The sequence below is a fragment of the Myotis myotis genome, unplaced genomic scaffold, assembly GCF_014108235.1.
Source record: "Myotis myotis isolate mMyoMyo1 unplaced genomic scaffold, mMyoMyo1.p scaffold_m19_p_5, whole genome shotgun sequence".
NCBI lineage: Eukaryota > Metazoa > Chordata > Mammalia > Chiroptera > Vespertilionidae > Myotis > Myotis myotis.
Window position 1 is genome coordinate 25173570 of NW_023416357.1, and position 26993 is coordinate 25200562.

The window sequence follows — 26993 nt, forward strand, 5'->3', positions numbered from 1 at the left end:
GCGTTGGCCTGCGGACTGAAGGGTCCCAGGTTCGATTCCGGTCAAGGGCATGTACCTTGGTTGTGGGCACATCCCCAGTAGGGGTAGTGCAGGAGGCAGCTATTCGATGTTTCTCTCTCATTGATGTTTCTAACTCTCTATCCCTCTCCCTTCCTCTCTGTAAAAAAACCAATAAAATATATTTTTTTAAAAAATAAAGTCTTAAGAAAGAAAAAATACATTTACAGCATTTATTGAAAAAAAAATCCACATATAACTGGACCCATAGGGTTCAAACCCATGTTGTTCAAGGTCAACTGTGTGCAGAAGATATGTTTTATATAAGAGTAGTAGAGAGGAAGAACAAGGTAACTTAGATCCTATACCAGAGGTGGGCAAACTTTTTGACTCGAGGGCCACAATGGGTTCTTAAACTGGACCGGAGGGCCGGAACAAAAGCATAGATGGAGTGTTTGTGTGAACTAATATAAATTCAAAGTAATCATTACATAAAAGGGTACGGTCTTTTTGTTTTGTTTTATTCATTTCAAACGGGCCATATCCGGCCCGCAGGCCGTAGTTTGCCCACGACTGTCCTATACAGAAAGAGCTCTCTATCTAGAAGATTAGACAAATACACAAATAATATAATAGTAACATTAGTGCTGTCAACCAAATATTTCAGGTTCTTCTCCACTACATTCACACTTTCCTATCTCCTTAAACTTAGGGGAGGCCATGTGACTTGCTCTGACCAATGAAACCTGAACCATGTGTCATTTCTGAGCAGAAACTGAAGAGCCTGGGAGATCTGCCGTGCTCATCTTCCCTTCCCAACAGTGACAATGCTCAAGATGGTGACAAGTCCCACTGCCTGCCAAAGTGAGAATGAAGTGGCCTGTGACTGACCAACAGATGAGTGAGAAATAAACTATTATTTTGAGCCATTAAGGTTTTGGGGTTGTTACCACAGTTTAACCTAACCTACCCAGAATAAGGTGACATGAGGTAATTCTGATAAAGAATGATGGGAGCTCTAAAGAATAATATTACATTTCATTCAACAGCTGCTCAGTCTTATTAAAAGGCATGAACTTTTTAAAAACACTATTTTCCCCATTCAGTCACTAACTTACAACTTAGACTAAATAACTAAACAAACTCTTAGCTATTGTGTCTCAGTTCCATTCGAAAGGATTTTAAACTTTCACAAAAAAACTTTTGAACATAATTCAAATTCTAGTTTATAGACAGAAACTCACCACTAAGTAATTCGATCCAGTTCTGGACTGTTTCTGCAGGCTGAGTCTCCTTAACATGCTTTAGAGCTTCATCAAGAAGAACATCCCCTGTTGGGGCATCAGACTTACAGATCACCTAAAATGTAAGCAACACGAATAAAATGACCCACTGATACCTTTTCTCTGACTTGATCTCTTTGAATGAAAAACTTAAATAATTATGTAAGTAATTTTTTATGGCTAAAGCCTCAAGTGTACTTGCAATAGCAAAATTCAGATTTTAAATTAATTCTATATTAAGAAAATCCGGTATTTAACCTAACCAGATTAGCTACAATCATGAATGAAAGTAATCTTAATTAGTAAAGCAAAATGCTAGAAGATACTAACTGTAATTCCTTTCATTACTAAACCTTGGGCTATTTGACCCAGAAATTCATTTTTTATTAGTTGCAGAAACAATTATATGTAGCAATTCTGTATATGAAAAAGGTGGCATTTTACACCAGTAGAGAAATAAATTTGTCAATGATTATTAAAACAACTGGCTAATAAATTAGCAGTAAAAATTAAGTAAGACATGACTCCTTAGAGCTTATACCACAATAAAGATTTAAATAATGAAATATAATTGTGAAGGTGAGAAAGGTTTTTTCAAAGTTCTTACAACTTGAAGAAAATACCAATAGGCTTAATGACATAACATTTTTAAATACAACAGTTTTTTTTCTAAACTATATTGGGATATAGAATCCACCTTAACAGTGGAAAAATCCAGTTGGGGAATGAGACAGAAAATTACTATACTGTTTTAGCCAAGTAGTAGATCTCTACAGCCTTCATTAATGTTCTTGCTGCCTAAACAACAAATTTCTAGTGTAAATTCTATAATATCAAATGTGAATCTGTTAGCTATTAAAATGTTATGAAATTTAACAGTATTATTTTTAAATATAACAGTCCTCCTCTTAAAATCTGTCCTCAACAATGTGTCCTTTACATTTTTGCTCAAAAAAGGTAACATTCTTTTGAAAGATTAAAAAATATATACTGTATCTATTTGACAGTGTGACCCAATATAAATATAATAAGAACCACAAAGCTATTTTTTTTCATTTTAGTTACATTAAAAAAGCAAAAGATACAGGTAGAATTAATTTTAATATACTTGACTTAACCCACTACAGCCAAAATATTATTAACATGCAGTAAATACTCTGAAATTAAGATATTTTACATCCTTCTTTTTCCATAGTAAATCTTCAAAAATGCAGTGTGTTTTTATTCACAGCATGTCTCAATTTGCACTAGCCACATTTCAAGTGTCTGGCTCACAGACAAATGTGGCTAGTGGCTATTATATTGGACAATGCAGATACAGAACATTTTCATCATCACAGAAAGTTCTTTGGACAGTGCTCTTCAAGACCATGCTTTTAGTGTGTGTGTGTGGTGGGGGGGAGGGGGCTGTTGAGAGAATAAGAAAAAAGAAGAACCTTGGGAGAAAGAACTGTATGTCTATATAATTGGGGTCATGCCACATCACTTCTTAAATCCATACAATCTAAGTTCAATGCCCACCATATGCCCACGTACGTTCACCCACTTCTGGGTATAAGTAGATCTTTTTTTTTTTTAAATTCTGTCCCCTAAATCTGTCTCAGAGGGATCACTTTTCTCCATCACCATTTCAATTATTCTAGTCTACCTAATCTAGTTATCTTTCACGTGGATTAAGTTTCCTAATGAGTTTTAGCCATTTTCAATCCATTCTCTTCACTGATCTTTATAAAAGGCAAATCTTATCATTCCATTGTTTCTGCTTAAAACTCTTCAACGACTCATAGAGGACGTCCTAAACTCCATAAATAAAATTCAGCAGTGTATAGCCCACTAGCAAATATCCTGTGCTCACACATATAATTTCTACTTAGTTCTTTTTTTCCCCCTTGGAGGAGGGAATTTCATTCTTCCTGAACAGTTAACCAAGGATGACAAGACATTTGAAGGAAAGCCTTCAGCAGCAAAGAGACCAAAAGAGAGGAAATAAGAACTCTGATGAGTCATAGATAACACAAAGAAAACTTTCAAAAGAGCCATAATATCCTCAGATATTTTAAAGATAATACATTCATAAAACAAGAATGAGAAGCCATGATTTAAAAAAATGAAAAAAGGACTCCTAGAAAAGAAAAACATGAGCCAAGGTGATGATTAAAAAAACACAAAAAACAAAACACCCTCAACAGAGATTTAAAGATAAGAGAGGTCAGAGAACATCAATTATACCTCAATAATGCTGGGAAGTAAACAAAAATCAGAAAGGAAAAAAATAAAAACGAGTAGCTAAGAGATCCACATTCAGCTTACAGAGTTAAGAAAACAGAGGGCAAAAGATACAAGAATATAAGAAAACTTTCCAAAACCAAAAGACACACATTTTCACAGTGCAGGAGTGCATAATGAACTTTAAAAAACCCACATCAAGGCAAATCATACAATTTCAGAATACCAGGGATAAATAGATAATCAATCCCAAATGCTTCCAGAAAGGGAAAAGCAGATATCATACCAAGAATGAAAATTAGAAGGGCACCAAACTTTAATGGCAACTCTGTATACTAGAGGACAATAGAGAAATATGTTCAAAAATTATATGCAGAACCCAAGGACACAGACAATAGTGCGGTAAAGGCCTGGGATGGGGATGGGGGGTGGGCGGGGGCGGCCAATACAGGCTAGAAGGGGTCAGGGGGATAAAAAGGGAACATCTGTAACACTACAGGTAAGTTAAAAAAAAATTCTATGGAAAAATAATTTATACCTAACATCCTATTGCCAAATAAAACTAAACTGTCTAATAACTGAAGTAGCATCTTCAAGTACACAAAGTCTCAAAATAGTTTCCTCCCGCAAGGATGGAAAAAAATTAATTAGACCCAGAAAACAGAGGGTTGAAAGCAGTAAAAATGTGACAGGAAGTTCCAGCAGAACCAAAGCATTACCGGCTCAGATTGAAGCAAAATGTGAATTTTAAAGAAGTTAATGGAATTATAAATTTAAACATTTGAAAATTAATACTACTAAGTTTTCTCTGATGGAGCATGTAAGAAAAAAGGACAGCTACATAGAAAACGTTAAAAATAGAATTACTAACTTTAGGGGGGAAAAAAACCATACAAGAAAGGAAAATATCACAGGATATAACTAACTAAAGAAAACAATATTAACATAGTTGTAATGATATAAAACAGTCATTACTGTTGTGCCAACAATTATGACATACTCTATTAGAAAGGGGGCGGGCATAGAGGTGATATGTAAGAGAGCCAAATATGCATCTATTCGGAGAGTAAACAGCATCTCAATTGATTTACCAAGAAATGGCAGTATAAGTTTAGAAATATGGAGGTAAATGCCAAAATAAGAGAACTGTAGCAATCTAAATGGTTGCCCCTAAAAGGTGTTCATGTCCTAACCCCCAAAGCTAATCCCCATTAAATTTTTGTAGATAAAATTAAGTTAATTAGATCTGGAGATGAGACTGTCCTAGATTATCCGGATGGGCCTTAACTGCAATGGCATACAAAGGAGGGACACACAGACAAGGCGATATAAAAAAAGAGTACGGAGAGATGAGGCCAGAAGCCAAGGAGAGCCTGGAACCACCAGAAGCTAGAAGAGGAAAGGAACAGAATTTCCCTTAGAGCCTTCAATGAGAGCACAGCACATTCTGGCCTCCACAACTGTGAGATAATAACTACCTGTTGTTTTAAGTCACAAAGTGTGTGGAATTTGTTAAGGCAGCCCTAGGAAATTAATATGAAGACAGAAACTGGTTGCCTCCCAGAAGCAGGACTAAGGAGTGAAGAAAGGTAAAGAAGACTGCTTTTTTGTTATAAGCCTTTTGGTACAATTTGACTTTATAACTACTATATACATATTACCTTAATAAAATCATTAATTATTTTAAGTGTGTAAATTAAATTACATTGGAGTATTTTTTCAAAAGACGTATCAATTATCTACCTAATTAAGATCTCAAAAGCAGGTAGAATGAAACAATAAGTGCAGGTAGGCAGGGAACATGTGTCTCCTGATCACCATTGTATCTCCAGGATCTAGCTCAACACATGGTAGACTTAAGCACTAAATAAATATAAGTTGTTGATAACTAACATAAAACTGGTCTTGTTACCAAACAAAAAAGTTTCAATATCAGTACAAAAACCCATATCAATATCTTTTAACCAGGTCTGGGCTCCATACATTAATGCAAAATTACTTAAAATTACTAGCAACCTCTGTGTATATTTCACCAATAACTGTAACAGCAGATTCTTAAAGATTCCCCCCCCCCCATAATTCTATGGCTGCACAGTAAAATGAAACAAAATTATATTCAGCTTTATGATATATTTATATAAAACAGTAATTTTATTTTTTTTAATATTTTTATTGATTTCAGAGAGGAAGGGAGGAGGAGATATAAACATCGATGAGAGAGAATCACCAATTAGCTGCCTCCTGCACACCCCACACTGAGGGTTGAGCCTGCAAGCCGGGTATGTACCCTGACTGGGAACTGAACCATGACCTCCTGGTTCATAGGTTGATGCTCAACCACTGAGCCATGCCAGTCCAGCTAAAACAGTAATTTTAAAACTAATCTTATGCCAGTTCATTTTACTTTTAAATGCCTAGATTAAATTTAATTTTAAAGTCCCATGAAAAAGATTTTTCTGCTATATATACTATGTTTACTTTGTACAAAACTTTTAAGAATCATTAATGGCTTTCTTTCCTATACGATTATTAATCTCCATGGCATTATCAATAAAAAAAATGTTCCATTCTGGGCCTTGCTGGGTGGCTCAGTTGGTTGGAGCATCAACCCATACACCAAAAAGGTTGTGGGTTCAATTCCCAGTCAGGGAACATACTAAGTTGCAGGTTCAGTCCCAGGTTAGGGAGTAACTGATCGATGTTCTCTCTCACATCAATGTTTCTATTTCTTTCTCTCCCCACCCCCCCACTTCCCTTCCTGTCTCTTTAAAATCAATAGAGGAAGAAACCAAGATGGCGGCATAGGTAAACACCTGAAATTGCTGCCTCACACAACCACTTCAAAACTACAACTAAAAGACAAAACGGACATCACCCAGAACCACAGGAAGGCTGGCTGAGTGGAAATTCTACAACTAGAAGGAAAGATAAAAGCACACTGACTCAGAGGAGGTGCAGAAGTAAAGTGCAGAGTTACAGAGGCACACGCAGAAAGGGCTGGCAACTGAGGACAAGGTTGTCTTTTTCAATCAGGAGGGAGACACAAGCTCCTGACAGCTCTGAACTCCAGTCCCAAACAAAGAAGAGGAATCTGCAGATCTCTCCATAGCTCCTGCTGGGTAGCCTCAGGCAGAGGCTAAATTAGCACCTCCTTAGAGATCCAAGAGCCAGTGTACCCAGTGGTCAGAGTGGGACCATCCAATTACAATTCCTCAGATCCATAAGGGACACACTCAGTGAGCACCAAAGCCCCACTGAAGCAAGTCTTGCCCCAGAAGGGTGTCTCCAGCACAGAAGTTCTCCCACTGCAGACACAGCTGATTCTCACAGCCAATTGGCCTGGAGGTCAATTCCTCCAAGTGATACCAACAACAATCAAGACTTAACAACAAGACTGTGCACAAAGCCCACAAAGGGGTGCACCAAGAGTGTCCACCTCAGGTAATTGGGGAGGCTGAGCCACTGGGCCCTATAGGACACCTGGCACAGAAAGCCACTCTATCAACACAGGGAAGCATAAAAAATGTGGAGACAAAGAATCAGGTCACAAATGACAGAAATGGAGGAAAGCAAACTACTGGATATAGAGTTCAAAAGGTTATAAGGTTTTTCAAGAATTTTCTAGAAACCGCCAATAAATTTAGTGAGACCCTCGATAAATCTAGTGAGACCCTCGAGGATATGAAAAAGGACCAACTAGAAATTAAGCATACACTGACTGAAATAAAGAATATTATACAGAGATCCAAGAGCAGACTAGAGGATCGCAAGAATCAAGTCAAAGGTTTGAAATACGAAGAAGCAAAAAACAGCCAACCAGAAAAGAAAAAAGAATCCAAAAATATGAAGATAGTGTAAGGAGCCTCTGGGACAACTTCAAGCGTACCAACATCCAAATTATGGGGGTGCCAGAAGAAGAGAGAGAGCAAGACACTGAAAACCTATTTGAAGAAATAATGACAGAAAACTTCCCCTACCTGGTGAAAGAAATAGACTTACAAGTCCAGGAAGCACAGAGAACCCCAACCAAAAGGAATCCAAAGAGGACCACACCAAGACACATCATCATTAAAATGCCAAGAGCAAAAGACAAAGAGAGAATCTTAAAAGCAGCAAGAGAAAAACAGTTAGTTACCTACAAGGTTGTACCCATAAGATTGTCAGCTGATTTCTCAACAGAAACTTTGCAGGCCAGGAGGGAGTGGCAAGAAATATTCAAAGTGATGAATACCAAGAACCTACAACCAAGATTACTTTACCCAGCAAAGCTATCATTCAGAATAGAAGGTCAGATAAAGAGCTTCACAGATAAGAAAAAGCTAAAGGAGTTCATCACCACCAAACCAGTATTATATGAAATGCTGAAAGGTATTCTTTAAGAAGAGGAAGAAGAAGAAAAAGGTAAAGATAAAAATTTTGAACAACAAGTACATATCTATCAACAAGTGAATCTAAAAATCAAGTGAATAAAAATTCTGATGAACAGAATAAACCTGTGAATATAACAGAATCAGGGGCATAGAAAGGGAGTGGACTGACAATTCTCATGGAGAAAGGGGTATGGGGGACAAAAATCATACACCTATGGATGAGGACACGGGGGGGGGGGGGGGGCAGAGGGTGGGGTGGGGACCGGGTGGAGGGGAGCTATGGGGGGAAAAAAGAGGAACAACTGTAATAATCTGAACAAGAAAGATTTAATTAAAAATAATAAAATCAATAGAAGCATACCCTCAGGTGCGGATAAATAAGAAAGGTTCCATTCTGACCTAAACATTTTAGATTTCATTAGGACACTCTATTAAAGAAAAAAGTTTTGAAACACCATGGCCCCAAGAAGCACAATGAAAGTTATGTCAAGTCTTCCCAAATTACAGCTTTCAGAAGCAGGAAATAAAGTGTGGAGTCTTTTTGAATATGTGAGAAGCAATGACCAGTGATCATAGCCATGAATTACATTACTCGTTACACACAAAGAACCAGGAAACCAAGAATGAAAAAAAGACACAGAACCATAATTTAATAAAGATTTAACTTTAAAATCAACTTCCTCTTTAATTTTTGAAAGCTATTAGTAGAAAAACTCTTCATTTTAGGCAGCACAAACTCTTTCATAAGGATATATTTATTTAGCACTCCTCTTACCTTTCTTGTTAATAGACTTTTACGTCTCATTCCACAAGCCTCTAGTTGTAACCTTCCTCTTAATGCTAATTCAATTAACATACAGCCACGTAATCCAGATGATATACAGTCATTCCAAAATGATGTGTAACCCTATTTAAAAAAAGGAAACAAAATAGCTCATTTACTTTTAATTCAGAGACAAAAATAGAAATATTTTTTAACCATTTGGTGCCTTTTACCTTCCATATCTTGCCATAATAATTTTAAATACAATATTGAAAAAAAATACAATTACTATGCATTACTAATCTAGGATTTTCAGGGGTTTACCGTCTTCTCACTACTTATCCTTACCTGCAGATGAATAACTTTAGAAATCAGAGGTTTAAATATATAGTATCTTTCATTCTTCATTAAGTTATGTGTTTATTAAACTCTTCCATATTGCAAGGACCAGGGTTCGACAACACAGTTAACCTCAGATTACAGTGGTTTATTAACAGTATACTATGTGCAAGTTAAGCAGCTCAGGAAAAACCATCTAGCCCAATGTGGCCTCAGGAAGAATTAGAATATCATTCATTCAATCCAGTCTACGATGAAAATACAAAGTTAATTTTGGAAGACTATATAAGAAAATTTATATATGAGCTCATGCCTTAAATTCTGAATGAGAAATAGTAAAACGATCAGATGGGCCTCCAAAGAGAAATTTAAGAGCCCATATCCCAAGTGAAAGAACAGCCAGACAATGAGATTGATAGACACCTAGGGATCTGGGGTTACTCAAGTCTATCAGGAATCAACCAGATGAAGTCGGGGCATTCTTTGAGAGTGAATAACTGGGAGTTGTCTAAATTATGACGCCATGAATTTTGCCAGCAAGGTTGCCAGCTATCAACTTAAAGCACCCAACTCTGAAGAGGAAGCAGAAGCTACAACTGGTTCTAGTTAAAAGTCAGAACAGGATAGCATAATCTTGTGTTGTAGTAGGACCCTAGAGGACAGCACCACAGGGATCCCTAACTAAGCTTGTACCCACAGCTCAGGAATTTGTGTAATAAAAAAGCTGTGTGATTTGCAACTGCATATGTTTCATGTGGTGTGATTCCTCCGGCAATTAATTGAATTATTTTGCATACGCTTAAAATTTAAATTAAAGCCTCTGGTCTTTGTTGGTCCTAAGCCTGCCCTCTGGTCCTGCTTTCGTAGAGTAGTCTCTTCGCTAGTAACTACTTGAACATCCCACACCTGCACAGCTAAAGTTTATCTCAAGGGATGCCTTAGATACACACCCCAGATACTTTCCCAGGATCTCCTTGGGACATCTTGGTAAAAAGAAGAGCAGGCAAATTCATTCTCTCAAGAATGGAGGGCCTAGGATTAAGAAGGCTTAAACTCTAAGACCCTTTGTTCTGGCACTTTCTCAAAGTCAGTCTTGGTACTTTGTCAGGCCATAGTGGTTGTTAATCTGTGTATTTCAGAAGATAACTGACCATCAGGATCCTTGGGCCTTTACTACTGACACAAAGACTTAGCCTAAGGAAGTTACCACCCCTGAGAATGAAGGCTTTGGGAAAATGAGAATTTAGATTAAGGGAGTAACAAGGAAATAAACAAAAATATCAGTTTGAAGAGGGAGATTTGCCTGGCTGGCATGGTTCAGTGGTTGAGCATCAACCTATGAACCAGGAAGTCATGGTTTGATTTTCCGTCAGGGCACATGCCTGGGTTGCGGGCTTGATCCCCAAGTGTGGGGCGTGTAGGAAGCAACCAATCAATGATTCTCTCTCATCACTGATGTTTCCATCTCCCTCTCCCTCTCCCTTCCTCTCTGAAATCAATAAAAAAAATATATTTTTAGAAAAAGAACTAAATTCAAAGCAATCAAAGGGAAAGAATAAGATTACCAAAATAAAAAATAAAAGGACAGAAATTAAAGGATTAGAAGGGAATATTATAAACAATTCATGACAATAAATTAGACAATCTAGACAAAATGTTCAAGTTCCTGGAAAAAAAAAGACATATATTACCAAAAATGGCTCAACAAGAAATATAAAATCAGAATAAAACTATAACGAGAAATTGATTAGGTAATAAAAATCTTCACAGAGTGTCACTGAGATGTAAGAAGAATCTAGCTGGACCAGATGTTGAAAGACCTGAACACTGACCCCCCCCCCCCCCCCAATAAATACTGAAGGGATTTTAAGGTGGTCATTTAATATCCTCTTTAAGTCTCCATTTTCTCATCTACACAATGACAGAGGTAGACTTCAAGCATTCAGCAAGTATGACTCTAATCAATTAAGAATTCCCTAAGGGGATAAATGTGACTTAGAGCAAAACAGTATACATGACCTATTTTAATTTCAAAAAAAGCATTTGCAAGTCAAATCATCAAGGGTATTTTAAAAACTCTTTAGCATATAAAGAACTGTCTGGTGAATGTTAACATATAAGCACTTATAATGAAGTACCTGAAAACTGGTGTTTGGCACTATTACATGTAATTTTAAAGAGGACAAGAAAAAGTTCAAGTTTTCACTAGACACTGAAATCTTTCTAAATATCAGACTGTTAAGAAAATTTGGAAATATCTTGGCACACTCTTAATAGTTACACAGGCATGGTAAGTGTGTAATACATTTAGATTTTAAAATCCAAGTTAAAGACTCTCTGGTTGATAGATTCTGGACTACATGGAAACCTAAAAATCACCACTATTTCCTAAAAACCCCACATTCCAGTATGCTGAGATAATTAATGAAGCCTACAGAAGATGGCTTGTCATCAAAAAGAATATGGGTTAAAAAGCCAAAAAATAAAAGATTTCAAAAAAAAAAAAAAAAAAGAGTTATCCTATCCTTGTATAGAAGCAACTTCTAAAATGGTTCCCAATGATCCCTGCCTCTTGGTATTCATGCCCTCATGCAATCCCCTGCTCTTGAATACACACTAAACCTGGAGACTTGATTCTAAGAAATAAAATATGGCAAATATGCCGAAACCGGTTTGGCTCAGTGGATAGAGCGTCGGCCTGCGGACTGAAAGGTCCCAGGTTCGATTCCGGTCAAGGGCATGTACCTGGGTTGCGGGCACATCCCCAGTAGATGTGCAGGAGGCAGCTGATTGATGTTTCTCTCCCATCGATGTTTCTAACTCTCTATCTCTCTCCCTTCCTCTCTGTATAAAATCAATAAAATATATTAAAAAAAATATATGGCAAATATGATGGTACTAGAGGCCCGGTGCACGAAATTCGTGCACGGAGGGGTGGGGGTCAGCGGGGGTCCCCTCAACCCGACCTGCACCTTCTCCAATCCGGAACCCCTCGGGGGATGTCCAACGGCCAGTTTAGGCCCAATCCCGGGGATCGGGCCTAAACCAGCCGTCAGACATCCCTCTCACAATCCTGGACCGCTGGCTCCCAATCGCTCACCTGCCTGCCTGCCTGGTCACCCCTAACTACCCCCCGCCCCCCATTGGCCTGATCGTCCCTCACTGCCTCTGCGTGCTGGCCTGGTTGCCCCTAACTGCCCCCCACTGCCGGCCAGGTCACCCCCAACTACCCCCCCGCCCCCCCACCAGCCTGATCGCCCCTCACTGCCTCTGCATGCCGGCCTGGTCGCCCCTAACTGCCCCCCGCTGCCAGCCAGGTCACCCCCAACTGCCCACTCCCTGCTGGCCTGATTGCCCCTAACTGCCTCCCCTGCCAGCCTGGTCGCCCCTAACTACCCCCCGCTGCCGGCCAAGTCACCCCCAACCCCCAACTGCCCCCCCGCCAACCTAATCGCCCCTCACTGCCCCCCCTGCCAGCCTCATCACCCCCAACTGCCCCCACCGCCGGCCTGGTCGCCCCCAACTGCCCCCTCCTGCCGGCCAGATCGCCCCTCACGACCCCTCCACGCAGCCTGATAGTCAGTCGTTTGATCATCCCTCACTAACCCCCCTGCTGGCCTGGTCGTAGGCAGCTATCTTGTGAGGGTGTGAGGGTTAATTTGCATATTACCTATTTATTATATAGGATGTCACCTCAGCAATTAGGCTACAAAAAGACTGATGTTCACCTTGGGCCTCCTTCTCCCTTGCTTTGCCAGCTACCATGCTGCAAGTTGTTCTATATAGATACACATAAGGCAAGGAAGAGAGGCTCTCAGTCCAACAACCTGCAAGGAACAGAATCCTCCTCCAGTTGAGCCTTCAGATGAAACTGAAGCTCTGGCCAACAACTTAACTGCAATCTCATGAGGCATCTTCACCTAAAAGCACCCAGTTAAGCAATGCCTGGTTCCTGATCCACAAAAACTGAGATAGTATATATTTGCTGTTTTAAGCTAAATTTTATTATACAGTTTAAGAAAGCTATCATAATGGGTGTCTAGAGCTGGCAGTAATGAGGAAAAAGGAAAGTGAGGGCTAAAGGGTCTGGGTTTTCCTTGGGGGGGGGGGGAATGATAAAAATGTTCTAAAACTGATAGTGGTGATGGTTGCAAAACTCTGTGATCTTTGCACTGTATGGTATGTAAATTACATTTAAACTGTTACCCAAAACAGCTAACAACCCTTGTGTGAAATCACTTCTGAAATCTTACATGAACTTTTTTTTTTTTTTTTTATTGATTTTCTTACAGAGAGGAAGGGAGAGAGATAGAGAGTTAGAAACATCGATGAGAGAGAAACATCGATCAGCTGCCTCCTGCACATCCCCTACTGGGGATATGCCCGCAACCCAGGTACATGCCCTTGACCAGAATCGAACCTGGGACCTTTCAGTCCGCAGGCTGACGCTCTATCCGCTGAGCCAAACCGGCTTTGGCCATGAACTTTTAATTATTTCAAAGTAATTGAGTGGGAAAGTTTTGGGGAAAAAAATTGATCAAGAGAATGAAGGTGACTTCAGCTAAACACAGATTTAAAAACACTAGACTAAAAAAAAAAAAAAGCAAATAATGACTTAAGAACTGGAAAACTATCAACATTTGCAGGTGATATAATTGAATACCCAGAAAAATAAAAAAAGAATTAATGGAAAAATTACTATAAACAGTAAGAGAATTTAGAAAAGTGCCAAGATTATAAAATCAACAGATATCAACAGCTTTCATATACAAACAATAAAATATAAAAGGTAAAAATATTTGCAAAGACCTCATTTACAATAGTAACCCCCAAAAAAGAAAATATCTAAGCAAACCTACATGAAAGAAACTTCAACTCTCTTGAAATACTAAAAAGTAGACTTGGACAATGGAAAACATCTTATTCTTAGATACAAAGACGCAGCATTATAAAGTTATCAGTTTTTCCTAAGTTAATATAAATTTAATATGATCCCATTAAAAATAAAACTGGTTCCCCTGGTTGGGTGGCTCAGCTGGTTGGAGCATTGTGGTACACAAAAAGGTTGTGAGTTCGATTCCCATTCAGGGCACATAGCTATGTTTTGAGTTTGATGACCAGTTGGGGCACATACAGGAGGCAACCAATCAATGTTTCTCTCTCACTTCGATGTTTTTCTGTCTCTCGAAAAAATCAAATCCATAAAAACATATCCTTAGGTGAGGATTTAAAAAAATAGTAAAACAATAACAACTGGTGGTTTGTTTGGTTTTTTTTTTTTTTTGCTGGAGCTATACAAATTAAAAATAAAGTTCCTAAAGAAAAAGAAAAAAGATTAGCCAAGATAACTTGGGAGAAGAGGGAGCAATATTTGGGGAACAGAAGTGGAAACTGTCCTACTAGATAAGAATATAGATTTAAAAGCCTCCAGAAATGAAATGATGTGATGCTGGCACATGAACAGATCAAAAGAAGAAAGTCTTGCCCTAGCCAGCTTGGCTCAGTGGATAGAGCGTTGGCCAGCGGACTGAAGGGTCCCGGGTTTGATTCTGATAAGGGCACATGCCTGAGTTGCGGGCTTGATACCCAGTGTGGGGCGTGCAGGAGGCAGCCGATCAATAATTCTCTCTCATCACTGATGTTTCTCTCTCTTCCTCCCTCTCCCTTCTTCTCTGAAATCAATACATTTTTTTAAAAAAGAAGAAAGCCCTAACTGGTTTGGCTCAGTGGATAGAGTGTCAGCCTGCGGACTGAGGGTCCCAGGTTTGATTCTGGTCAGGGGCATGTACCTTGGTTGCGGGCACAATCCCAGTGGGAGGTATGCAGGAGGCAGCTGATCGATACTTCTCTCTCATCGATCTTTCTAACTCTCTATCCCTCTCCCTTCCTTTCTGTAAAAAAAAAAAAAAAAAATCAATAAAATATATTTTGCCCTAACTGGTTTGGCTCAGTGGATAGAGCGTCAGCCTGTGGACTCAAGGGTCCCAGGTTCGATTCCAGTCAAGGGCATGTACCTTGGTTGCTGGGCACACCCCCAGTAGGGGGTGTGCAGGAGGCAGCTGATCTATGTTTCTCTCTCATTGATGTTTCTAACTCTATCCCTCTCCCTTCCTCTCTGTAAAAAATCAATTATATTTAAAAAAAAAAAGAAGAAAGTCTTAAAGTAGATCCAAGAACATACTGAAATCTAGTACACGATAAAGGTTTTATCTCCTATCAGTGTAAGATGAAAAGATGGAGATTTTAATCAATAGTATTGGGACAACTAGAGAGCCACTTAGAAAAAAAAAATTAGATTCATTATTCATACTAACCTTCAAAATAAAATGCAAATGTATTGAAATGTAAAATGAAGCAATAGTGCTAAGAAGAAATGGGGGTGAATACCTTCATAACCTGGGAAGGGAAAAAAACTTCTCAACTATTATTCAAAATCTACAAGAAATAGACTGATAAATTATATAATACACTTTTTTTTCCAGTTTGCATGGCAAAAACCATAAGCAAATGAAAATGTAGAAAAATATATTTATAACATATCACAGATAAAGGGCTAATATCTGTAATACACAATTATTCCTAAAACTTAAATGAAATAAGATCAATACTCGATTTTTAGAAGGGCAAAAAATGTGAATAGAATAATTCACACAAAAAACAAAGAATACTCAAACATATAAAAAAATGCTTCCATCATTCATAAAAAGATGCACATTTAAATTACCTAAGAACTCAACAAAAAACACAAATAAAAATAAAAAATTGGCAAAACAAGTGTCCATCAAAAAATGCATGTATAAACAAAGTACATACATACAATAGAACATTAAAAAGAAAGGAAATTCTGACACATGCTATACCACTGATGAACCTGGAAGACATTATGCTAAGTGAAATAAGGCAGGGACAAAAAGGGAAACACTACATAATTCCACTTATATGAAGTACCTACAATAGTAAAATTCATAGAAAACAGAATGGTGAGTGACAGGGGCATGTGGAAGGGGAATGGCAAGCTAATGGGTAGTTTCAGTATGGGAGGATATAGTAGTTCTAAAAATAGATTGTGGTGATGGTTGCACAACAATTAGAATGTCCTTATCGCCACTGAACTACACACTTAAAAACGGTTAAAATAATAAATTGTTATGTATATATTTTACACAATTTTTTAAAAATATATTTTATTGGTTTTTTACAGAGAGGAAGGGAGAGGGATAGAGAGAAACATCGATGAGAGAGAAACATCGATCAGCTACCTCCTGCACACCCCCTACTGGGGATCTGCCCGCAACCAAGGTACATGCCCTTGACCAGAATCGAACCTGGGACTCTTCAGTCCGCAGGCCGACGCTCTATTTACTGAGCCAAACCAGTTAGGGCTTTACCACAATTTTTAAAACTACATGAGACAATGTTTACATATCAAGACTGGCAAAAATTCAAAATTCTGACAGCATACTCTGTGGCAAAATGAAGGCAATGGGCACTCACATATACTGCAAAGACAATGCAAAAATGACATCACCCCTACTGAGGGAATTTGGAAATCTAGAATAATCACACATACCCTTTAACTTGACAATCCTAGTTCTAGGACTCTACTCTGAAAAACATCCCCATAAATATGAAACAATATATGCATAAAGTTATTAAATGTGACATTATCTAAAGTAGCAAAAACTTGGGGAAAAACCCATAAACCCATCAATAAGGGACAAATTAATAGATGAAGATACACAGTCAAGCCTCAGTTCTCAATTGTCTCCCATCTTGAACCATTCAATTCTCGACCAAGTTGTTCACGGAAAAATGTCTATGTTGTCAAAACAAACTTCTTGTTGTCAACCAAACTTTCGACTTGACAACCCTTTTATGCTGATACCTCAGAATGACAAAAAGGATCTCTCAGGCAACAAAACAGAGAATGCTTTTGTTGAAAGAAAAACAGCCACCAGTGACTGCATTTCAGAGGTAGCCATGTATGTAAAAGTGAAGATGCCACATACTGACTTCCTCAAAGACACCCCTAGAATGAGTGCCGAAAGTGATTCATTTAATGCTAGCAGGGGATGCTTAAATTTAGTAAGTGTATTTATATATTAAAGACTACATTAGACATGTACTATATATAGGGTGTCCCAAAATTCACCCAAGAAGTAATTTTGATAGAAAACACAGGTTTATAATTAAAAATTGTAAATTTTTTTTATTTTTTTTAATTAAATCTTTATTGTTCAGATTATTACATTTGTTCCTCTTTTTCCCCCCCATAACTCCCCTCCTCCCAGTTCCCACCTCACTCTCCGCCCTCACTCCCCACCCCGTCCTCATCCCTAGGTGCACGATTTTTGTCCAGTCTCTTCCCGCATCTCCCACACCCCTTTCCCCCACAAGAATAGTCAGTCCATTCCCTTTCTATGTCCCTGATTCTATTATGATCACCAGATTATTTATTCACTTGATTCTTAGATTCACTTGTTGATAGATGCATATTTGTTGTTCATAATTTGTATCTTTACCTTTTTCTTCTTCTTCCTCTTCTTAAAGGATACCTTTCAGCATTTCATATAATACTGGTTTGGTGGTGATGAACTCCTTTAGCTTTTCCTTATCTGTGAAGTTCTTTATCTGACCTTCAGTTCCGAATGATAGCTTTGCTGGATAAAGTAATCTTGGTTGTAGATTCTTGGTATTCATCACTTTGAATATTTCTTGCCACTCCCTTCTGGCCTGCAAAGTTTCTGTTGAGAAATCAGCTGACAGTCGTATGGGTATTCCCTTGTAGGTAACTGGGTTTCTTTCTCTTGCTGCTTTTAGGATTCTCTCTTTGTCTTTTGCTCTTGGCATTTTAATTATGATGTGTCTTGGTGTGATCCTCTTTGGATTCCTATTGGTTGGGGTTCTCTGCGCTTCCTGGACTTGTAAGTCTATTTCTTTCACCAGGTGGGGGAAGTTTTCTGTCATTATTTCTTCAAATAGGTTTTCAATATCTTGCTCTCTCTCATCTTCTGGCACCCCTATAATTCTGATGTTGGTATGTTTGAAGCTGTCCCAGAGGCTCCTTACACTATCTTCGTATTTTCGGATTCTTTTTTCATTTTGCTTTTTCAGTTGGGTGTTTTTTGCTTCTTCGCGTTTCGAATCTTTGACTGGATTCTTGAGCTCCTCTGGTCTGCTGTTGGGTGTCTGTCTAATATTCTTTATTTCAGTCAGTGTATGCTTAATTTCTAGTTGGTTCTTTATCACAACATCGAGGGTCTCATTAGATTTCTTGAGGATCTCACTACATTTATCGGCGGTCTCACCAGTCTTTTCGAGGGCCTTACTAAGTTTATCGGCAGCTTCTAGACAGTTCTTGAGAGACCTTAAAAGTGTGGTTTTGAGCTCTATATCTTCCATTTCTGACATTTGCGTCCTGTTTCTTTGTCTCCGCATTTTTGCATCTTTTCTTGGTGCACCCCCTAGTGGTCTTTGTGCGCAGTCTTGCTGTAGTTAAGCCTTGATTGTCGGCAATACCAGGGGTGATTTGACCTCCAGGCTAACTGGCTATGAGAGTCCTAAAAATTGTAAATTTTTTTTTTTTAAATATATTTTATTGATTTTTACAGAGAGGAAGGGAGAGAGATAGTCAGAAACATCGATGAGAGAGAAATATCGATCAGCCGCCTCCTGCACATCCCCCACCGGGGATGTGCCCGCAACCCAGGTACATGCCCTTGACCGGAATCGAACCTGGGACCTTTCAGTCCGCAGGCCGACGCTCTATCCACTGAGCCAAACCGGTTTCGGCGTAAATTTTTTATTGATTCATAAAGCATACAGTATAAGGTTATGTATGGAACAGCACATTGGGTAAATGGCCTCCACGGCTTTGCTGGCACATACGCAAAGCTGTGGTCTTCATTGGCTTTCATTGTCCCTGCTCCTGGGCCATAATTGGTACTTGGTAATGCTTATCAAATTGAAGGGATTGAAATCAAAGGGCAACAGATATTAGGATCTGACTCAATAAACCAAATAAAATTAGGGTTTTATTTTTTGTTGTTGTTGTTGTTAATGCTCACGCAAAATTCAAATCTTGCGTGAATTTTGGGGCACCATTTATAAGGGTTAAAATGGAATCATTTGGGGGTTTGGAACAGATTAACCGAATGTACATATTTTCTAATGGGAAAAAATGATACAGGTTTCGAACAAATGACTTTTTGAACAGTCCTCCTGAACAAATTAAGTTCAAGAACCAAGGTTCCACTGCATATACATAATGGAATACAATGGGCCATAAAAGATGTCTATGTAGCCGAAACTGGTTTGGCTCAGTGGATAGAGCCTCGGCCTGAGGACTGAAAGGTCCCAGGTTCGATTCCGGTCAAGGGCATGTACCTGGGTTGCGGGCACATCCCCAGTGGGAGATGTGCAGGAGGCAGCTGATTGATGTTTCTCTCTCATCAATGTTTCTAACTCTCTATCTCTCTCCCTTCCTCCCTGTAAAAAATCAATAAAATATATTTTAAAAAAAAAGATGTCTAGGTAATGATGTGGAACAATCTTCAGTTAAAAGATGCCAAGCAACATATATAGTAGGCTACCTTTTATATAAGGAGGAGAGGTGCTAAGAAACACTTCCCAAACTATTTTTTTTTTTTTAATTACCAATAAGGGAAGGTAGAAGAGAATGAAAATCAGACTTCTAACTTGTAATGTAGTTACACACACTCCAAACAGAAAAAAAAATTTTAATTAATGAAAACAAATGAACTAACCTAAGTACATACTTCTTAATGATACAACTACACAGAAAAAGTAATTATTTTAACTGGCTTTAGAATGCATTATTTTAACTAAAAAAGTACTACAAAGAAATTTTAGATTAAACTCAATAGTCAGTTGGTAGTAATACTGACATGACTATTTCAACCCTTTGTACACCATAAGCGTCTAAAGACACTTTAAAAAATCATTTTTTTCATGAGGATTTTCAACTGAAAATATTCAAGAACGTGTGAATTGTGAGCAATATATTTTTATAATATTCATTGCAAATTGATTTTTTAAACTTAATTCAAAATATCGTGGTGTGAGTGGATGGTTTCTATTTTGGACACATGGCAGTTAACTGGTTAAAACTATTTTCATACATGTAGTAAGCCAATGCAAGTAAGTTAGTATTTTAGGAACCAATATTTTCAATAAGAGAAGAGAATTGTAAAATCCAGTAACTAAAATAAAAATCCATGTTAAAGTTGAATCCAAAACATGTGCACTGATTATTTCCCTTTTGTATATTTTTTGTTTTCTATCTCTATACTGGAAAGTCCCAGAAGCAATGAGAGCCCAGGAACACTGAATACACCCAATAACCAGACTGTGGTCCATTCCCCACTAAAAGAAACTAGGACTCCTTGAAGGAATGACTGATTCCAGGTCTGGAGCAGGATGCATACAAGGTGAGCCTGGAACTTTTGCTGGTGTTGACCAGAAGAAAGTAGTTATCAAAGATTAATAAGTCCTATCAAAAGAACACTAAAGCCAAAGGAATTCCCGCAGGCAAGGTGGGACAATATGAACATAAAAAAAAAAAAAAAAAAAAAAAGCCCTAACCGGTTTAGCTCAGCCTGCGGACTGAAGGGTCCCCGGTTGGATTCCAGTCAAGTGCATGTACCTTGGTTGCTGGGCACATCCCCAGTAGGGGGTATGCAGGAGGCAGCTGTTTCTCTCTCACTTATGTTTCTAACTCTCTATGGCTCTCCCTTCCTCTCTGTAAAAAAAAAAAAAATTAATAAAATATATTTAAAATAATAATACAAATGATTGAAACAACAGATATTTTTAAAGTAATAATTTTAAATAAGAAAAAAGCCCACAGCTCACTTTTCCCCCACCCTGTATATAGTTCAGTAAACTTACCGCTTTAACTTTTTAATTATTTTAACTTAGCATTCATCTTTGTAACATCTGGGTACTCTAAAGATATTTAGAAGCTAAATTTTAAGGTTAGGCAGGTCATTAGTGATGGACACGTTTTATACATACGTAAGCTAATCTTGTTTGAAATAAAAATTAAAAATTGCGAAATGTTTTACTTTGACTTTTTCAAAAGGTGAGACTTACAGCTTTTAAAAAATAACCATTAACAATTTATATGCTGTTCTTTAATTTCCAGCCCTCCCATAAGGAAATGGGTGAGGGAACACAAAAGTTTACCTACACATTATCAACCAATAAGAATCATCTTGACAAAAAAATTTAACTCAGAACTTCCTACAGTTCAGTATGCTACAACTATTCCTCCAACTACTAAAGACAAATTCTATTACAATAAAAATTCTTATCAGAGAAAAAGGTTTCTAAACCTCAGCTATACACAAAGTTTTTATTTTCAATATTAATTTCAGTGTTTCTCAACTTTTTTTAGTATCGCTCCCTAAAGGAGCTTTTTCAGACATTTTTTCCCTAACCTCTCCCCCATTACATTTTAATAAGATGGGTTCCCTGTATAAGTGTTTGGATACTTATGTTTATCTATGCTTTATACATAAAAAGAGCAAGAACTTTTCACCACCACCCCCAGAACCCATTTTCACTCCCTTAAGGAAACCATTGAAAATACATGATTTTTTTTTTTTTCCCGAGTTTCCGGCCCCAACGATTTCTGGCCCCACCAGTCTTCTCCCCAGAAAGGAGGGGGTGGGGAGATGGGTAAGAAACAGAAGGTGAGTAGCCAGTAATATTGTGGTAGGTTTACATGCTGACAGGTGATTACTAGAATTAGTGGGGTGATCACATTGGAAAAGTTAGGAAAATGCTGAATCATTACATTGTATACCGGAAACTAATAAGTTTTATACCAGTTATACTTAAATAAAAAATAAATTATAAAAAAAAGAAAAAAAGAAAAGAAAATACATGATTTATTTAATATTTATTGAGTGGTAGCTATATGTCAGGCTGAGATACTTACTATCAAAATAGCAACACAATTTAGTTTTGTACTTTACTGTAAGAGTTTTGAGCCACAGAACTAAAATGAAAATAGAGATCTTCTTCCTAGTGTTTATACCTAGTAAAGGGCCTGGCTCAATAAATATTTGACGAATGCATGGAAATTGTTAGAATTATAGATGTGGTAGTTACACAGCTTGTGAATGCCCTTTAGCAAGATGGCCAGGCTGCAGAAATGTTGGCTTTAAAAAATGAGCTTAAGAATAAAAAGAATCATCAGTAGTTGCCTTGCAGAGTTGTCCAACCAGTATTAAAATCTTCATGAGTGATAAATAAACCTTTCCTGTGTTAAACCACACACAAAAAAGAAATGTTGGATTCAGATCTCAAGTAACTCAGAATTCAACTCACTGCCAACCCTGAAACTTGGAATTTTCTAGTCAATTTTCAGGAAGAAAAAAAGACAAAACAAGACAATTGAAAAACTTAAAACTAAAACAAAGAAACAGTTCCTATTCAGTAATCTTTAACCTTCTGGTTCACGATATGCTTTGAGTATCTGATGAAAGCTATGTCCTCTTTCTCTAGGAAAACACACAAAAAACAATTGCAGAGTGTTCAGTTTGTAAAAACCATCTGTAAACTCCAATTTAAGAATTTCTTCATTAAAGGAATATGTAAACCAAATGCAGTTTATTAAGTTTAGTTTTAAAATATTATTTTTTCATTTAAAAATTCGTTTTTTTTAAACATATATATTTTTTATTTCAGAGAAGAAGGAAGAGGGAGAGAGAGAAACATCAATGATGAGAGAATTATTGATCAGCTGCCTCCTGCACGCCCCCTACTTGGCGTTGAACCAGCAATCCAGGCATGTGCCTCGACCAAAATTGAACCTGGGACCCCTCCAGTCCACAGGCCGAAGCTCTAGCCACTGAACCAAACCAGTTAGGGCTAAACATTAGTTTTTAAACTTAAATGTATACTTAACCAGAAGCTTTTTTGCTGTTGTTATAATGTACCTTAATATTAATTGTATTCTTACAAATCAGAAATTTACCAAACATCTAAAGAAAAACAGCCTACTTCCTACACATCACTGTAATACCTAAATTAAAACTTCAGTACATCAATTTCAGAATGAAGCCAGGTTCCTACCTTTGGTACTTGTCACTACACTTATTAAATGGAAGAAACACGGGGACAAGCACAGTCTCAAGGTGCTGCCTCAAAAGGAGACTCTTGTGAAAATAAAATCCCATAGCAACTCTGAATGATACATTTACTCTAACAGCAGAAAAAGTATGCTAATAGAAAGCAGCGAAAGTATGCTTGGGTAATAAAGTAGTGTTGGAGCAAAAGGTTAACATGACAAGCATGATGATGTCTTTAGAGCAGCGTTGCCAACAGGTGGTCCGAGGTTGGCGAACGCTGCTTTAAAGTATTTTGAGACATATGAAGCTGACACTATAACTATTTCTTAAATATCAAAAAAATTCTCCAAGTATTTCAAAATCTGAACAAAGTAATTTCAAAATACATTCTAAAAGATAATCTCAAATGATTCATACAGGGCAACTCAGAAAATTTAAAGTTAGTAATTATCATATATTAGTTTTCTGGCCACATTGTGAAAGAACCTGAGGCACTGAAAATGGTTTTGATAGTACAATATCTCACTTGAAAGGTACAAATGGTTCAATGAACTCCAAAAACTAATTTGTGAGATTCTGTATCTCTCAGACTTTGTGCCTACTCTTAAATACATGAAAAAAAAAAAAAAGTTTCAAATCTTTCAAAATTATGAAGGAACGATTATTTGTATTTATAAGGAATCAAAAAAATCCAAAACTCAGAAGCCTTTATTATCCTTTAAGTTACTAAAATCTTAGCACATCTTGAAATATTGAATATTTGTTGAATGAATTACTCATCAAATCTGATTCGCTGAGAAGGTGTATATCACTGCATATATAGAAAGGAGAATTTTTTTAAAAATTACACATCTTGATAAGTATTCTATTTCGAAGTAGTGAACTTGGAAAACTTATTCCAAAAATGGAATGCATCTATCTTTGGGATCAATCTTTGGAGCCAGTTTAAAAGCCATGAAAAGTCCGTTCCATCATTTTAAACTTGTACACACTGACATTACTTGGATAGGTCTCCAGAAAACCTCATCAAATTAAACTTGCATATACTGACACTACTAAGATAGTTCTCCAAAAAAACCTCATGGCCTAGTTTGCTCTCAACAGCCAAAGTCCAGGGAGAAAATGTCTGATAGGACAAGCCTAGGCCTGGTTGCACCACAAAAAGGGAAGGTGTAAATGTTTCAATAGGGCATCTTGGGCTATACACACAATGGGGAATGCCTTAAAAGCAAGACAAAACTTGGGGGAATTCTTGGTGGAGAGTAAAACAATAAATGTCTGTAGCAGTCCAATCAGAACAAACATAACAAACATAAGAGAGGACTACTTCTCCAATTTGAGAACTTTAAGGCTCAGAGAGCTTAAAATATGTAAAAATAAAGGATATACTTCAGACCAGCACTACAGCACCTCTTTCCACTTCTGCTATTCCTCAGGCTCACTCTAAATTACACCTCATCATTTAAAATAATCAAATCCAATCTTAAATCACCAAGATTTGCAATCAACAAAGATATTTGAAAGTACATGACACCGCCCTAGCTGGTTTGGCTCAGTGGATAAAGCGCTGGCCTGTGGACTGAAGGGTCCCAGGTTGGATTCTGGTCAGGGGCACATGCCTGGCTTGAGGGCTTGATCCGCAATGGGGGGGCGTGCAGGAGGTAGCCAATCAATGATTCTCTCATCACTGATGTTTCCCCCCCCCTCCCCCGCTTTCCTCTCTGAAATCAATAAAAATATAATTTTTAAAAAGTACATGACACCAGTTATTTGAGGTAATTCTCAATGAGGCATTCTGAAAACACTCAGGCATCTATGGAAAATCAAATAGTTGGGGAAAGGAAAACACCTGGCTCATTTGCTTCCCCTCTCCCTCAAACAGGAAAGAATACAGAAATGGTGCCAATTATTTGGAAGTTGAATTCAAGTTTAAACCTATCTGCCGTCCTTGCTGTAGTCTCTGAAGATTTACTTCAATACCTATGTCTTTGATGCTCCGCCCAGACTGAGCACAGGAATTCCCAGAAGGGCTCTGGCATTTATTTTTTTAAACGTATTTCCATTGATTTCAGAGAGGAAGGGAGAAGGAGAGGAGATAGAAACATCAATGATGAGAGAGAATCATTGATTGGCTGCCTCCTGCATGCCCCCTACTGGGGATAGAGCCTGCAACCCGGGCATGTGCCCCTGACCAAATTTGAACCTGGGACCTTTCAGTCCACAGGCTGATGCTCTATCCACTGAGCCAAACCGGCCAGGGTATCTGGCATCTGTTTTAATATAAAAGCCAGAAAAGATCATCATTGGTAAAACAAAAAAATAAACAAAAAACCCTGAAATGTGTTCTTAAATTAAAAAAAAATATCTTTCACAATGACTTTAGAGTCACCCATAATAGGTAATCTGAAGCCAGACCATATGCTTACTGGCAGGGTGAGGCTTCTGTTCAGTAAAGAGGGGAAGGAGGAGAACACTTAGATTCAGATAATGTCAAAGTAACTTTTTAAATATGGTAGATTATAAATGTGTTACAAGTTGATAACTCAATGAGAATGAACAAATGACAATCTCACAATATGGATGCTGAACAAACAATGCTGAACAAAAGCAAGACACAAATGAAAATAGAAAAATGAACAAAATTATTCTATGCTGGACCTGGCTGGTTTGGTTCAGTGGATAGAGTGTCAGCCTGTGGACTCAGGGGTCCATGCCTGGTTGCGGGCTCAGTCCTGAGGGGGGTGGAGGGGTGTGCAGGAGGCAGCCGATCGGTGATTCTCATCATTGGTGTTTCTAGCTCGCTCTCCCTCTCCCTTCCTCTCTGAAATCAATTAAAAAAATTTTTTAAAAATCATTCTATGCTGAATTCTAAAGCCAAGATAGTGGTGACCTCTGAGGCCTGGCTTGAGGGCTTGATTCGCAATGGGGGGTGTGCAGGAGGCAGCCAATCAATGATTCTCTCATCACTGATGTTTCTCTCTCTCCCCCCCTTCCTTTCCTCTCTGAAATCAATAAAAATATATTTTTCAAAAAGTACATGACACCAGTTATTTGAGGTAATTCTCAATGAGGCATTCTGAAAACACTCAGGTGCTAATTTAACAGGAATGTTCAGTCTGAAAATGCATCACATTTGCGATATTTGCACTTTTCTGTAGGTTTATTATTGAAAAGTATTTTTTCTTTTTTAAAATACACTTTTATTGAATTCAGAGAGGAAGGGAGAGGGGGAGAGAGATAGAAACATCAATGATGAGAGAGAATCAATGATCAGCCACCTCCTGCAGGGCCCACACTGGGGATCAAGCCCACAACCTGGGCATGTGCTCTTGACCGGAACTGAACCCGGGATCCTTTAGTCCACAGGCCGACGCTCTATCTATCCACTGAGCAACCGGTTAGAGCTCAACAAAAATATTATTTTTTTTTTGAGAATAATTTTTTTTAAACATAAAGTTAGCTTTTAAATATATTTTAAGTACCCAGCTATTACAAAGATGAATGCTAAGTTAAAATAATTAAAAAGTTAAAGCAGTAAGTTCACTGAACTATATACAGGGTGGGGCAGAAGTAGGTTTATAAACCTACTTCTGCCCCACCCTGTATTATGAGCTTGTTAATATCAAATTTAGTACGTTATAATCTAATACTAACAAGCATAAATGCCTAGGCTCTGGGTAAGAGAGTAATTCCTACCCCTCTAAAAAGAGCGATACAAGTTGAAGACATGGGGGAGACCTCCAAAGGAGAAATACATGAATGGATGAGTTAACAGGGCTGGTTATTAGTAAGTGAAGACATGAGGACAGGAAAAAAATGCAGAAGTTAATCATTAAAACCTAAAACTAAAGTAGTGCAAAATCCCAACCACACCCACCTTCAACTCCTGGGATCTGCCTACAACAGATAATTTGAA

General features: G+C 37.9%; 1 protein-coding gene across 2 annotated transcripts in view; it reads right to left on the reverse strand.

Moving 5' to 3' along the window:
• LOC118656740 (Golgi phosphoprotein 3) overlaps window positions 1-26993 on the reverse strand; it is a 38799-nt gene that overhangs the window by 8574 nt on the left and 3232 nt on the right. Inside the window, exons 1-3 of one of the 2 annotated variants that reach the window (XM_036310343.1) lie at window positions 8988-9062; window positions 8652-8783; window positions 1242-1356 (exon numbers count right to left, since the gene is read on the reverse strand). In XM_036310343.1, coding sequence (XP_036166236.1) covers window positions 1242-1356; window positions 8652-8783; window positions 8988-9047 — 307 coding nt within the window. In that variant the 5' untranslated portion in view covers window positions 9048-9062. Of the gene's footprint in view, window positions 1-1241; window positions 1357-8651; window positions 8784-8987; window positions 9063-26993 lie in introns of those variants that run through there. The other variant, XM_036310341.1, reaches the window with a different exon arrangement.